Below are 15,944 nucleotides of genomic sequence, written 5' to 3'. Positions count from 1 at the left end.
CATTCGGATTTTTTTTTTAACACAAGTACTTTTGCTGTCAGACGGCAGTGCCAGCAGTGAAAAGGAGAATTCCCTCTTGGAGTCCATACGCTTTTATCTTTTGCCTGGTTCAGCTAGATGACAGTCAACTGTTCTCAAACATTAAAGAGAGATGTTTTGCTGTGTGGAGTCTTAGTCTTATCTTACTGCTCTGGCTGTTGTCTTACAGATTCTGTGCCTATACAGACCCTATTCGTGGTTCTGTCACAAAGGTCACTGTCTTTAGTCCTGGTTCCGGTTTGGCCTGGGCCACAGATCCCGCCTGCTGCCACAGTGGGAGTTTTTTGCCACTGAGTGTCTCTATCTGTGGGGTGGCGCAGTGGTTAACATCCCTGCCTTATAGTGAGGGGACCCTGGGTTCAGTTCTGGACTTGGGCACTTGCTATTCAAACCAGAAGGATCGATCTCAGTCCAAACCAAGTCTGCTTTCTGGGAATCTGACCCAGCCCACGTCTGCTTTAATGAAGCGTTAAGGTGTCTGTTTTTCCTAGATTGAACAGCAGTTATATGAAAAGACAGATGCTTATGAAAGAGTATCATTTGGAGTACAAAAACACGAGGAAGCCTAGAAACCAGAGTTTTTTTAAGTTGTTATTCCAAACAGTTAGATAAGATAGATAAGATCCCTTTATTGGCCATATACAATTTCTTGCATTAGGAATTTGTCTTTTCGCAGACCCCAGCTTGGTCTCCATGAGACACACAGACAGGGAGAGAAGCTGGGGGTCAGAGCGCAGGGTCAGCCATTGTACAGCGCCCCTGGAGCAGCTGGGGTTAAGGGCCTTGCTCAGGGGCCCAACGGAGTAGGATTCCTCTGCCGGCCACAGGATACAAACCGGCAACCTTCCTTCCAGAAGGAGAAAACAGGGTTAATGTAGCAGTTCCCCCGTCCCGCCTCTCCGGAATTAGAGGAGTGTTGGAAGAAATGACCAGCAGGCTGATGGGCCTCTCTGGGGACGGGGGGTGGGACTGTGACTGCCAGGGCGAGAGCGCGGTGCTAATGAGCGGCTGAGACCCCTGGGGCAAGGCAGCTCTGTGCAGGCAGGGGCTGAGAAATTCCTCACAGGTGTGGGGGTGGGAGGTCAGTGGTAGCTGGAGGAGACGCCGAGAAAGAGAGACAAAATGTAAAACGTTTTACATTTTAAACAAACAACCACTGAAACCTATCCCCCCACCCTGCTCTGGAACTGACGGGTCTGCGGCCGACTTGTAATCTCCACACAAGAGACAGGCAGCAGGTAGAACGTGTCCCGCCTGACCGTCTGCATTTTCTCTGCTCGCTAGCCTGCAGCAGAGTCCAGGCGTGAGTCAGAGGGTCCAGAGCACCTCTCTCAGACCACAGCGTTGGCTCACAGGCGGGTGCTGGCCACCTGGAGCCGCTCTCTGGATCATGCTGAGGATCCACTCGGCCCTCTCTCATCCCCTCCAGCCTCCTGCAGGCTCTGCTGTCTGCTGCCCCCTGAGGAAACCCAGAGCCCACTTCTCTGCATGACAGGGCCTCCCTGCCTCACTGAATGAAGTCCTCCGATGCTTGGCTTACCCAGGATCCTCCTCTTGCTCCACCACAAGCAATGGTGAGGTGAGGAGGAATTCACGCGCAGATCTGTCGCTAACTGACCTCTGCACGCAGTCGTGGAAAGAATGAACTCGACGTGAAAACTGATCGGTTCATTGTGAATTTCCTTCAGGCGCCATGACTGAGCCGCCTGGGTGTTTGAGGGGGCGTGTGTGAGCTCTGAGCTGGTTCCTGCCATCCTCAAGAAAGCCTGGGACCCACTGAAGTCTCAGAAAAGCTGATGCTGCTCCCCTCTTGTCAAGGAAAGGCCAGGGTGCAGGTTATCTCCTAACATGGACAAAGTTCCAGAACGGGCCGCTGAATGGCAACTTTCCAATCGGACAAGAAGCCCCCCAGCAAACAGAGCTGTACAAAAGTAATGGGAGCTCTGGGCTGGGAGGGGAGTCATTGGCCTCATTGACAACTGATGCAGGACTACATTCATTTCTGTGTGGACAGTGTCATACCCAAGAAAAGCATAACAGTGTCCCCAAATTATAAGCCGTATATAACTAAGGATGTGATAGACTGCATCAACCGCCAAAGACTCGCTTTTAAAAATTAAGATCAAGCGCAACTGAAATAACTGCGAGAAGAGCTTAAACTAAAACTCAGAGATGCAAGGCATCACCACAAGGAGACAATGGAGAGGGACTTTGAAGCAATGGACTCCAGGAGGTGTGGCAAACAATGAAAACAGTCACAGACGTGAATTTTTCAAAGAAGAGCTTCCATACAATGGATGAGCTGGGCTAAAGCAAATGAGCTGAATGACTTCTGAGGTTTGAGACACAGGAATTCTCTGATGCAGGTGATAGTATATTAGATACTATTACAGCTGCCAGTAGTGCTGGTAGGCTTGTAATAAGTCCCCAGATGACCACACAATCTTTCAGGCACATATCTGCAAAAAAGACAACAGGCCCCGATGGCATCTCTGCCTCTCTTTTAAGAAAACCGCGCAGAGGAATTAACACCAGCATGGTGTCCTATCTTTCAGAAGTCAGTTGACTCTCACTCTGTTCAAGCGCTGTGGAAAAAAGCAATCATCGTGCCAATACCCAAAAAGCCCTGTCCCTCAGATAACAATGGCTACAGGCCAGTAGCACTGACGTCTGTTGTGATGAAATGCTTTGAGAGGATTACGGTATCCGTGCTGTGCTCAGAAGTGAACACTGTTCTGGATCCGTATCAGTTTGCATATAAACACCGGCAGGGCACCGAAGATGTTCTAAGACACCGAGAGGACCCCAATGCCTATGCTCGGATGCTGTTTGTGGACTTCAGCTCTGCATTTAATACACTGCAGCCCCATCTATTGATAAGCAAGTTGAAGCAAATGTCCGTGAACCATTACATTGTAAGATGGTACCATTCATTTTGAACCAACCGCACACAGTATGTCAGGGTCAACAAAACTCTTTCCGAGTCACGATCTATTAGCTCCAGTTCTGTTCACACTTTACTCAAATGATTGTAGAAGCTGTAGTCAAAGCAACTTCATTTTCAAATTCTCAGATGATACAGCTGTTCTTGGCTTAATGCATAGAGGTAGTTCTCATCTGTATACATGTCAGAAATCCAAAGGTTTGTGCAATGGTGTGACAGCAACAGCCTAATTCTGAATGTTAAAAAAACAAAAAAAAATTTTTTTGATCCCAGAGCAGTTGGTGATCACTCACAAGTAGTAATCCACAATGAACTTATCACTCAGGTTGATTCATATAAATACTTAGGTGTGCACATAGACAGCAACCTGTGTTGGACTACTCATGTTGAGAGTGTTTGCTCCAAAGTTCAATGGCTCTTATATTTCCTACGAAGACTAAGAGTGTTTGGGGTTCGACAGGAAGTAGTGCTACTATTTTACGATGCTGTAATCGAGAGCATTATCAGATATGGTATTTCAGTGTGGTTAGGTAATCCATCAGTTTATTTAAAATCTCAAATTACCCATCTCATCCAGACAGCTTTGAAGGTCATGGGAATGAAACAGCACCCCTTTTTCACAATCTGTGAAAAATCCATAATCAAACAGGCAGGAAAAATTATATCAGATCCTTCCCACATCTTCAACTCTGAATATCAACTTCTTCCTTCTGTCAAACATTTTAGGGTTCCCTAATGTAAGTCAAACAGATACAAACATTCCTGTATTCCACTCTCCATTAAAGCTGTCAACTCAAATGTCAAGGATAAACACAATTTTCACTCTTATAACCCACTTGAGTGCAATATGTTTTGTAATGTGTTATAAATGTTACATGTTGTTATGTGTTATACTGTACACGTGCAATAGAGTGATGTGCAATGTTTTTCTTATGTTTTCTAATAAAATAACGTGCAATGTTTTTCTTTTCTTTTTTTTGTTTGCATTCTATTTAAATGTACAGGAGTGCTGGGAGTCCATAAAAAAATTCCCTCAGGGGACGATAAAACCTTATCTTATCTCACTCCACCACAACATGATTCTGTAATCGTGCACACTGCAGCCAGCAGTCTGTATCCATCAAAATATTATCGGATGTTTATTTCACACTTTCCAAAAGTTATAAAACTACAAAGTGTATTGTTTCCTTCTGTATTATCAGACTCCCATGAGTTATTAAACAATTAAATGTTCACTTACTTAAGAGACAAGATGGAGGAGCGTGTTGCAACTACATTTCCCAGAATCCCACGAGTAACACCCTCCTGTCCACTGACACGAGGAGGAAGGTAAAATGTGAGGTAAGGGCTGACAAGCAAGAACCAAACCCCCCCTCCAGCAGATCCACTGAGCAGATCCCCCGCATTTACATCCATTGTTCCAATTCTGAGAACATCCAGACCACAACATTTACTAGAAGAAACATGTCCCATTCCCAGCTGTTGACTTCATTCTGGAAATGTTTTTTTCCAGGTTTCTCACCAGTCGTGTCAGGGAGAACAAAATATATTTTTCTTGTTCACACTTTGCAAAAGTCTGTGCTTAATTCACTTATTCGCTTGGATTTGTACTAAACCATGTTTGTATATTGCACCGTATAAGTACACTACAACAGATGAAGATTTTGCTTCAGGAAGAATGTGTTCTCTCCCTTTCGTTTGCTGACTATAAAGTGACTTTAAATATTGTGTGCATAAATGCACTGTCTGTCAAAAACATTTCTATATGTATCTTAGGACGTTTTTGTGTTGCACACAAGGTTTAAAGGATTAAAAAATATCTTGCTCCAGGCTGTTTTAGACCGAAGTCCTTCTGCAGCTGTTCAGAATGAAGCCGAACCGCAGTGCCAGGAAAGCTGTGTTAAATGTCTGTGGACGCCGCTGTCTTGAGGTCAGAGTGGAACGTTCTTTCCAGTCCCAAGTCTCCAGTTTAAAGATCAGTTTTCTCTCCTCTGGTCTGTGGGAAGCATTTGTTCCATGAACACTGACTCCACACACAATGTCTTCCGCAGTGTGATTATTGTCAAACAACCGGGAATGCTGCGGCAATGTTCATTCGAATGCGTTGTACATGTTCCACAAAGCTCAGCCAGTCATCTCTCTGTTTCTCGCAGGTAGAGCTGGTTGCTTTATTTTACAAGTAAAGCAGTAGATGGCTCCTTTAGGCCTGCATCTAAAGATAACCTGATTAGATCTACTGATCTAATTCACTGATTACCCTGAGCAAGGCCCTTAACCCTAACTGCTCCAGGGGTGCTGTACAATGGTTGACCCTGCACTCTGACCCCCAGCTTCTCTCTCCCTGTCTGTCTGTCTGTGTCTCATGGAGAGCAAGCTGGGGTATGCGAAAAGACGAGTTCCTAATGCAAAAAATTGTATAGGGCTAATAAAGTGATGTTATTGATACAGCACCCCTGGTTAAGGGGCTTGCTGAGAGGCCTAACAGATTAGGATTCCTCTGCCAGCCACGGGATTTGAACCAGCAACTTTCCAGCCTCAGATCCCTAACCACAGTGCCACCACTCTGATTGTTAAAATTTGACTACTGAGATTGATGAATTTGCTTCTGGCACATCTTGGACGGTTGCCAGGAAAACAGCAGTTTAAAAAGGTTCGTGAGAGATGAATTTCACTTGGGGCCAAGTATTCTTTTAGATTCTTCTGCGTGACATGGGCGTGGCTGCTGTGGGTGTGAGGGGTTCAAAATCAGAGGCTGAAATTACGGGATAACTGTTCACACACTGCCTACTGTTCCATTCTCGTATTACAGAGGGTTTTTTCATCATTACATCCATACAGCTATTCATCCAATTTCTAACCTCTTCATCCAGTACGGGGTCGCAGAGAAGCCAGAGTGCGGCCAAGAAAGCAACGAGTGCGAGGCAGCTACAGCTGGATGGGAGGCCAATCGAGGGCGGACGTGATTGGAATGGGGAGTCACACAGACACAAACCTGCCAGGGCCACGTTTTCCAGATGCCGGTTAACCTACAGTACCAGCATGTCTTTGGACTGTGGGAGGAAACAGGGGCACCATGAGGGAGACCCGCATAAACGGGGGAGAGCATGCAAACTCCACACAGACAGCACCCCAGGAATTGAACCCAGGGCTCTAGCACGACAAGGCAGAAATAATAACCACGACAGCATCATGCGTCCCTCAACATGACATATTCTATTTAATTGCAGTGACTAGGAGAAGATAACTAGTTGAACCCAATAGAGCACATCACACAACACCAAGGCAGCACTGAAGTGGTTTCTGGTGTGACGTTAATCCTCAGCGATCAGAATCTGGGATGACACAGTTCTTAATTTAACAATGGTTCACGTATTGTGTTGTTAGCATGTATCACCTAAATAACCACAACTGGGATCATAAGGCTGGTCTCATTGATTCTCATTGATGCAGTTTTGTTACAATTCACCTCTGCTGACTTTCAAAGTTTTTCATCACATTTTTGTTTCTTTATTGAATTTTCATTTGCCGAGGAGGAATATTGTAATATGTCATATTAATAAAGAAATATTTTATGTCGTTCGTGCCGAAGACATCTCAAAGTGCTTTACAGTGGAAGGAAGAAGTCAGAAGTACATAGGTGTAAGGAATATATTGAAACACACAAAGAACAGTATTTCTGTATTAAAAGACAGAAAATGCTAGCCTACAGAAATGTGTTTGAAATGGCTTTTAAAGACAAATAGAGATGAAGATGCTTGTGTATTTATAAACAGAGTGTTCCGCCACCAAGGAGCAATTGTGTGTTAAGCTCTGTTGCACACTGTATAGCGTCTTGTGGAGAGACACTGCACACCAGCACGTATACAGAGCCAGCATTCAAGATGGACTGTAACGAATCATCGCACCTTTGAGCTGGGACGCATTCCGATTGTTTACTGTATTTACATTTTGAGGAAGCGAATCCGGCAAGGCTAGAATAAGTGAGATATTCAAATGGTGACTGGCTCTGGGCAGCTGGGTTTTGAAGATGTTGACAGCCCACTTCAGTATGCAGTGTGTCTGCCACAACCTTGGTAGATAAACACTTGAAGCAGCTCAATACCATCTCAGTATAACAGAGCGAGAGTATGAGCAGAGATACAGACTGTAATTGTGAACAGTCTTTCTGTTCCTTCTACCTTTGCTTGTTCTAGCTAATATCCTAATATCAAAGATGAACAATACCAGCTGAGTAAGTAATTGAAATGAGCAAACCCATTGGTTTCAAGCCTCACTTCACTTCAGGTCGTTAATGCTCATGTGTGTAGCAGTAGGGCAGGGTGGTAGCTCTGTGGCTAAGGATCTGCGCCTGTGGCTGGAAGGTTGCTGGTTCGTATCCCGTGGCCGGCAGAGTAATCCTACTCTGTTGGGCCCCTGAGCAAGGCCCTAAACGCCAACTGCTTCAGGGGCACTGTATAAATGGCTGACCCTGTGCTCTGACTCCAAGCTTCTCTCTCCCTGTCTGTGTGTCTCATGGAGAGCAAGCTGGGGTATGTGAAAAGACAATTTCCTAAAACAAGAAATAGTATATGGCCAATAAAGTGATCTTATTTGCAAATTCAACCCATTGTAAGGTACCACTGCTTGATACTGAGGTACCCTCAGTACCACCAAGGGTCATGCAAGGGACCCAGGTGTGGGGCCAGACTGAACAGGAAACAGCAGGCAGCCAGGTGTGAGAGGAAACTGGTAGGCAAGTGCAGCTGTGGTAGGCAGGGTCCAAGCCAGGTGACGTGAAGCCAAAGCACAAAGGGGAAACACACAAGCCAAGGTAGACAAAAAGCAGAAGGTTTGTAGCTCAAGAAAATCCCTGTTCAAAGTAGGAAGGGAATAATGTTAATGTTTCTTTATTAGCCCTATACAATTTCTTGCATTAGGAATTCATCTTTTCACATACCCCAGCTTTCTCCATGGAGACACAGACAGGGAGAGAAGCTTGGGGTCAGAGCACAGGGTCAGCCATTATATGGCACCCCCGGAGCAGTTGGGGTTAAGGGCCTTACTCAGGGGCCCAACAGCATAGGATTCTTCTGCCAGCCATGGGATTTGAACCGGCAACCTTCCAGTTACAGGCGCAGATCTTTAGCCACAGAGCCACCACTCCATATATCTGAGAGATGAGGTTAAAGACACAGCAGGGTCGAGAAACCAAAACAGAACGCAGGACAGGGGACTAGGAATACAGAAGTAAGGACTTGGAGTGAACTTTTCTAATAAGAGCACAGAGCTCTGCTTGGTCAGACCTTAAGCAGCCTGCTTCACCTGGAGACAGGAGGAGGTGGTGATCGTCCACAGGTGAAACGAACTTCCTCTCCGACTGCGTTTCTACGACAACCGGCCTGACGGACAGCTGGGAGTGGCGTGATAGGCTGCCGTGGTAGAACCAGACTAGTCTGGAGCACCCCCTCAAGGATGGGAGTGACGCCCATAGCATATCAGACTGAACCTTGAGAGTGTGGGGGAGCTGTTGTGTCGAAGTATCCACAGGCAAAGACTGTCTATTCTGCCAGTTCACAGACTCCCATTCAGCTATCGCCGGTACAGTTAGTCAGCGTCCTAAATTTTTGTAACTGAGCTGTGATGAAACTGAGATCACATTACTAGATTCTCCACAGCAAAAGATCAAATGGCCTAAAAAACAGCTACGGATGGAATTAAAAACCGAGTTTTGTGTAAAGATGAAAACATTAGCGTTGGCTTTCAAACGTAGTGCAAGTCTTGAATCACACGTCTGAGAGGGCCTGTCTTCCATCTCAGGAGCAGCGCGCGATCAGCTCTGTCAGGACTCGGCGAGGAGAGGCTGGTAGCTGGCTCTGTTTCCTCCAGACGTGACTCCTGCAGTGTCCTTGCAAATCACAGCTGCCACAGCTCTGACTCCCCAGCAAACAAACACAGTCCCTCATCCTGAGCCTCCCTCCTAGATCAGGACTTCTGAGTCTCTGTCAGCTTTCGGATCTCGTCATAAAGATCTCCTATTTAAACTGGCTTTACAACACAAAAAAATGATGCATTGATGTATTTCGTCCGGCCGTGTTTGATATTTTTGCTGTATTTTAATTGCACTGTGATTTAAGATAATGCTACTTAATGACGCCAAAATAAGGGTTCTTCTTATCATTACTAATTTGTTGCAGTAGATAAAACAAGAAGACACATTTAGGCATCTGTGACATGTTACATTTTTGAATCCATCACAGACAAAGCACAAACTCGCTGGGGTAGCCCAGTAGGAAGGCAAATGTTTTACCCAAATCTATTACCATATGCAAATAAGGAATCGAAAAAGTATGGGTGCTTTTCCCCAACAAAATTTCACCACTGTATTTTGTTTTATGAAGTTTTAAATACTAATCTAATACAAAGGGGTCTGTGGCATATAACGGAAAGTATTATCATACATTGAAGAAGTTCAAACAGGGAGCTGCATCAGCATCTGCAGGCTGTAGGGGAACAGGTGAAGGTTTATTCCATGCTGAACAGAAAAACGACCTGGGAGTCGGGGACGCCGAGGGGCGGTTTGAACCCTAACACCGCCCGCAGCTTGAGGGCGCGGAGCCGGGCTGGGTCGGGCCGCCGGTCCGGTCCGGGCCCGGCAGCGGCGCTCCCCGGCCGCTTGACCCACACGTGCGATGGCCGGTCTGCCAATGCCTTTATTGCGAAGCCATTTACCCCAAACTGTGCGGACATTTTAGCCTCACTCCGCACATCCGGTCCTCGCCACCTCTCTGCAGCGAAGGGGAGACCCGTGTGTTACCGATACATTTACAAACGTTTAATAATCACAGCGCACGGGATTTCAGATCCGCGGCTTCAATATTAAACACACACACACACAAAACATGGAGTTCATTGTCTGCGGTAGATTTTTTCTTTTTTTTTTTTACACGCTGAATGGCGGATTACATCCGAGCAGGTCCGGCGGCCGCAGTGCTGTCGAAAGCGGCAAAGTTGCAGAACCAGACCAGATGCTTTCGGTCTTTTTTTTCCCTTTCTTTTTGCAGGACACACACGCTCACGGCATCCCCCCCCCCCCTCCCAAAAAAAACCACTACAATTGCGAGACTCAGACTTCCTGACAGATCGAGCGCCTCTTTATTTCTGTCATTTCAGCACAAGCAGAGGCGGAGTTACTCGCCATCTCCCCGCACCCGGTCTGAACCGGTTCGGGCGATGCGCGGCCCCGCGACTATCAGCCCCCCCCCCTCCGCCTCTTCCTCCATTCTCTCGTGACACACTGACACACAGAAGCCGCGCGTCCCCGCCGCGCTTCACTCCCCCCGGCCGGCGTCCTCGCCCAGCCATTGGCTCCGGGCGCTGCGCGAGCCCCCGCGGCCTTCATTATCGCGATTGGTCGAGCGGGGGGCTTGCGGACCCCGTGTGTGTGGGTTCCGATTGGCCCAGGCCGGGCCGGAGCAACGCCCCCTATTGGATATTCATGAGTGTTGTGGGCCGGCGGGAGGGGGGGATGTAGTAAACCGAGAGCGCGCCTGAAAGAAAAGCGCAGGAGCCGCGGCAAACGGGCATCATTTTTTTTTTTGGATTTCAGCACCGAGACCCGCGGAAAGCAGGCAGCTCAGGCACGGAGGGAAGGATTCGTTAGCGTCCACATCAGCCTCCATTTTCTTGCTTTTTCGGAGCCTGGGGGAGGCTGCCGGTTTGCCCGACACGTCCATGATTTTGTGAGGGGCCCCCGACGGGCGGCACGTCCAGGCTTTGTCTGCCCTGAGAGCGGCGGCACCGCGGCGGCTCGGGTCCGGCACGGCAGCCCAGGCTCCCTGCCCCGCGGGGGTTCAGACCGACGGCTCGCACTGCCCTGCGGCGGGATCCTGGACCGGACTGACCGGGACACACGGCGGACCGAGCCGAGCAGAGGAGCCTGACCGCTCGCTTCGCACCCCGTCGCCCCGGGCGCGTTGAGCCCGCAGCCCGCCGCCGCCGCCGCCGCCCCTTGTGCTGCTCCCGCCCCGGGGGCATTCCCGGCGCCCCCCGACCCCGGATCCCGCCCGCCCCGCGACCCGCTCAGCGCTCCCCGAGCCCCGGAGGTGCCCCCGCCGCCATGTGCTCCCGGGTGTGGTTCGTGACGGACCGGCGCATCAGCCAGGAGTACCCGCAGGTCCAGATCCTGCGGGCGCTGAAGCAGCGCTGCGCCGAGGAGGAGGTGGAGTTCCGCTCGCTGCTCATGGACCAGATCGTGCTGACCATCACCGACGGACAGCTGGGTAGGCTGGGGGCGCCCGGGGCGCGGATGCGGGGGGCGGGGGGCGGCCGGTGCGGGTCACCGGCGCGCACAGTGGTTATTGTTTGTCCTGCCTGTGGCCGGGAGGGAGAGGGGGGTGGTGGTGGTGGTGGTGATGTTGGTGGGGGATGCTTTTAAATGTCACGGCATCGAGCCGCCCCGTGTCCGGCTTTGTCTCGGCGGCCAGCCTGCGTGCGCTGGTCCGGTGGCCGCAGTATCGGCGCTCGGGGATGGAGGACGGGGGAGGGCCAGGGCGGCGGGCAGCGGGCACTCGGACACACAAAAGACGGGCAGCAGCAGCCCTCTCCTCGACCCCCTGCGGACACCGGACCCGGGGTGGGGGTGGGTGGGCTTCGGGGTCTTTGCGTCGCTCTCCAGCATCTCCGGTCCAGTCGGTTTCAATGTCGTTTGCGCCCCGGCGACAGAGTGGCGGGTAAAAAGATTAATGACCGGGGAGAAGAGGGATTTGCGGTGACGCGGCTCGGTCATTGTGTCTTGTGACATAAACGAGACCGAAGCGTGTGGGACGGGCGGGCTGTGTGCGCGGCTGGCCGGCTGCCGCAGGCTTGATCGCAGCGGCCCCCCTGCAGTACGGCTGGAAGCCATCGGCGGTGTTTCTCGGGAACACGACCACGCGTGAAAGCGATAATGGGCTCCTGTTGACCACATGCGCAAGGTATCCAGGGCTCCGCTTCCAGCAGGAGCTGCTGTGCATTTGAAAGGGACCCCTCCCCCCCCCCACCAGCCTGCCTTCATGAATAAAGCATCGTTCCTCTGCTCCTCTTTCAACCGGAGTCTGGATCTTACTGGTTCTGCCCAACCCAGACTGGACTGCAGCTCTGTTTTCCTCTGATAACAGCCCCACCCCCCCCCTCCCGACTCCCGGCTCCTCTCCAGGTGGAGCAGAGCGAGCGCTGGGATCCCTGAGCTAGTGGGAAGCAGGACACTGAGGGTCCTGCCCGTCTCCCAGCCTCCACAGACCTCCTTATCAGCTCCAGGGCTCGCCCACCCCGGACTGGGCACGCCTCTCTACACCACCCCCACCTCCACACTGCCCCTGGACACCATGCTGCTGGTTTACTGCATTGCTCCCAGCGGTGTGCCGTGACCTTCACAGTCCTGGGCTTCCTCGTTCCCAGACCCAAGGGGGCTGAGTGTGGGGGCACCCCCATGTGCAGGGGGGTGTCACCAGCTGGGTGCCACTGCAGTGCTGTGGCTGTTCTTAAATACCCCGCCTGCCAGACTCCCAGTTACTGCAAGAGTTGTTGTCCAGACCAGGGTATCGGGGGACAGAGCAGCAGTCTTTGACATCTAGAAGCCCGCCTGGGTTTTTGTGTGTTTGCGATGCTCTCAGGACTGAATCCTACACGAGCGTCTGGACCGTTAGCTTGATCTCGATAACAGCTGCCTCATCTGGGGTCTGTAAGACCCGCCAGAGCCCCGCGAATCCACTCGCGTTCGTTTCCTTCACCCGCGTCTTAGGCTGCAGGCCTCAGTCTGAGAGGGGCTGGGCTGGAAATCGGGCGCCAGCTGGTTAGTGATCATTCCGCGTGTGTGAGGCAGCCGCGAGGACGTGCGGGTGTGCGATCAGGCTGCGGGGTGGGCGCGGGGAATCTCAGCGGGGCGCAGCGCAGTTGTGAAACAGCCCTGATTGTGCGGTGTGTGTGTGTGGGGGGGGGGGGTTGATCGAACCCTGTCCCCACTGCGGCTTCAGGCTGCACTGCAGATCAGCGAGCAGGCTGGACGTCTCCGATTCTCATTCGGGTTGCTCAGCGCCGTTCTGGGCCACACCAGCATCCCTCCCTCGTTGCGTTGCTCAGGTGTGTGAATTCAGTCCACCGGGACTGGTGGGGAAGAGGGCAGCCGTGCAGATACAAAGGATTCTCACAGGCAGTTTAAAGTCCCATTGAAATCTGTGCAGGGCTTTTGCTTGCGGTCCTAAAACACTGTGCCATGAACTGGCGTTGGTGCGCTGGGGTCCAGGTTGCCCTGTTGAGATTGAGCTGGTGCTGCAGGTTAGGTCCTGTTTGTGGGTGCTGGGGGAGCTCGCTCGTGGGGGGGCGCTGCAGTGCGTTTTCAGGAATGATCGCTTGGAATGACAATCTGGAGATGACACCGTGGGCAAAAGAAATAACGCTTTAACTGTGATTATCCGTGCTGTGTGCACACCTTCAAGAGTGCATGTGGCCATGGGCATGGAGTTTCTGTTGTCTGCAAGCTCATTGGAGCTGCTGGCCAGGGGAGAGCCTATGCTAGCTTTAAATGATCTTTTTATTGTGGGGCCACTGACGCCCTCTGCAATGGAGCCTTGTGTTGGGTACAGTGCTGTGATGGGATGGCTTGGGCTTCTCCCCAGTAGCCTGCAAACCCTTCTCTGCTGTGCGACCGGCCTTGCGCCTGAAGGGGAGTCTGTTCGGCGGCCTGTGCTGTGGTGTTAGTGGGAGTGCCGGTGTGGGTTTTAACAGGGGGCCACCAACAGGCAAGCCCACGATCCCGGGACCCTGACTCTAGCATCATCACTAGGGGGCGAGGAGTCAATGTGCTCGACGCTGGAATGAATCGTGCGTAAACATCGTGTACCTAAAATTGAGACCGATGTCTATCTGAGCCGAAGGACACCGATATGAGTAAATTGTTATGACGTGCGCCTGAGGTGGGGACCCAGGGTGCGAGCAGGGAGAGAAGAGATCCCAGCTGCTGGGCGAACAGGCGGTGGAGCTGGGGAGCCGGCAAACAGCACACAGGGAATCGCCCAGAGCTGTGTGTGGCCGAGTCCGGAGGGAGCAGGGATCACACACTCTGGGAGAAGGGAGCAGGCCCGAGAGCCGAGGAGACACGCACACAGGCAGGAGCGGTGCTGGGGCTAGCCAGGGAGTCCAAAGAGAGGTGCAGGCGAACACAGTCCAAACCACGCGAGACACTGCAGCAGACAAAGCCCCACACAGTAACAGTGCTGCTGATCCTTCATGGATCACGGCACACGGATAGCGGGTTGCTCAGGGAAAAAAAACGTCAGCAGCCTTTTTATATTTGGGGTACAGACAAAAAAATGTGCAAGGGACTTACCAGCCATTAGGTTGGATTGATGTGCCACACGAAATGAAGTGTGAATTACAGCTGTGAACATGCCCAGCAGGTTTATTTTGAACAGGAGACGAAACAGGCCTTCCCTTCACAAATGAGATTGTTTCGTCCCTTGTGACGAAGGGGATTAGTGACACAGCAGCCTGCTGCCTGGGTTAGCCACAGATCTGTCGGTTTTCTCATTCCTGAGCATGTAAAAGCCTCGCTATACGGTTACTGCTTCCTAATGTGGCCTGCACTGTATTTTTGCACAAGTGGGCTTTTATTCTTGCATGGACCTAAGAGAACAATGTGCTGACTAATTTCTTCGCAGCTTTAGAGGCACAAAGTGTCATCTGCGCTGATCACAAACGCAGTGATGTGTGGAATACGAATCGCACGCTAAGCAAGTCGTTTTCTCTTAATTTGCATCCAGATACAAATTTAAATTAAATAAATAATTCTTTTTCCCCCACTTTGAACACATTCAACAAATACATAAATATGACATTTGGGAACGCTGGTGGGAAGTTGGAATACAATTAGATCATCTCTTCATACTCAGAGGCTGAGATTGAAAAATCTACATCCTTTGGGAAACAAGTACTGATCATTAATTACAGTGAATGTTCATGGCTGCTAATTACTGTTCATTTTTGTTTAAAAGACCGGAGTTAAAATGGGAAAAAAAAATTAAAACCTCGAGCCTTTAAGTATAATGTATTTCAGCACAGGCAAATATTTTATTAGGGTGTGTGCTGAAAACCTTTCTTTGTCATAAGACTTAAAATAATCTTTTCAGAACATGTGGGTGTTAATGCGAATTGCAAACTAGTTTGAGCTTTTGTACGAAACAGGAGTCGTTGGCAAAATAAGACTGCCCAGGACATCCTTGAGCTCTGTGCTGTGTTCCCAGTAGGATCAGTCCGATTCAAAGTTACACGAGCGCCCTCTTCTCCAACTTCCAGTTTATAATAATAATAATAATAATTGCTTACACTTATATAGCGCTTTTCTGGACACTCCACTCAAAGCGCTTTACAGGTAATGGGGATCCCCTCCACCACCACCAATGTGCAGCCCCACCTGGATGATGCAACGGCAGCCATAGTGCGCCAGTACACTCCCCACACATCAGCTATCAGTGGGGAGGAGAGCAGAGTAATGAAGCCAATTCATAGATGGGGGTTTTTAGGAAGCCATGATTGGTAAGGGCCAATGGGAAATTTGGCCAGGATGCCGGGGTTACACCCCTACAGTTTGTGTTCTTGGTGCTTCCTGCCTCTCCCGGTGATCCTGGCTCATAGAGATCCGCAACAAAATAGATCTTCTCTTCTGAGGATCTGCTGGACCATTATAAGAAAGTAGTTCAGGTGGGTAGCTGCGTCAGCATGCGTAGGCTGCAAAGGAACAAGTAATAGGTTTATTCCATGCTGAAAAAAAGAAGAAAGAGAACACAACGTTTCGGCCGTGGAGCCTTCTTCAGGTGTGACACCTGAAGAAGGCTCCACGGCCGAAACGTTCTGTTCTCTTTCTTCTTTTTTTCAGCATGGAATAAACCTATTACTTGTTCCATTATAAGAAAGGCCAGTTTGTAATCTATAAATGACCTATGCATACATG

At 50.1% G+C, this 15,944-nt stretch overlaps 1 protein-coding gene across 1 annotated transcript in view; it reads left to right on the top strand.

The window, feature by feature from the left end:
* Positions 1-10,463: 10,463 nt before the first annotated feature.
* rimkla (ribosomal modification protein rimK like family member A) overlaps positions 10,464-15,944 on the top strand; it is a 28,523-nt gene continuing 23,042 nt past the window's right edge. The window contains exon 1 of the mRNA XM_088616909.1: positions 10,464-11,241. Coding sequence (XP_088473035.1) covers positions 11,079-11,241 — 163 coding nt within the window. The 5' untranslated portion in view covers positions 10,464-11,078. The remainder of the gene's footprint in view (positions 11,242-15,944) is intronic.

The sequence above is a fragment of the Lepisosteus platostomus genome, chromosome 23, assembly GCF_059453375.1.
Source record: "Lepisosteus platostomus isolate fLepPlt1 chromosome 23, fLepPlt1.hap1, whole genome shotgun sequence".
NCBI classification, from domain to species: domain Eukaryota; kingdom Metazoa; phylum Chordata; class Actinopteri; order Semionotiformes; family Lepisosteidae; genus Lepisosteus; species Lepisosteus platostomus.
This window is presented reverse-complemented; position numbering and strand designations above follow the sequence as displayed.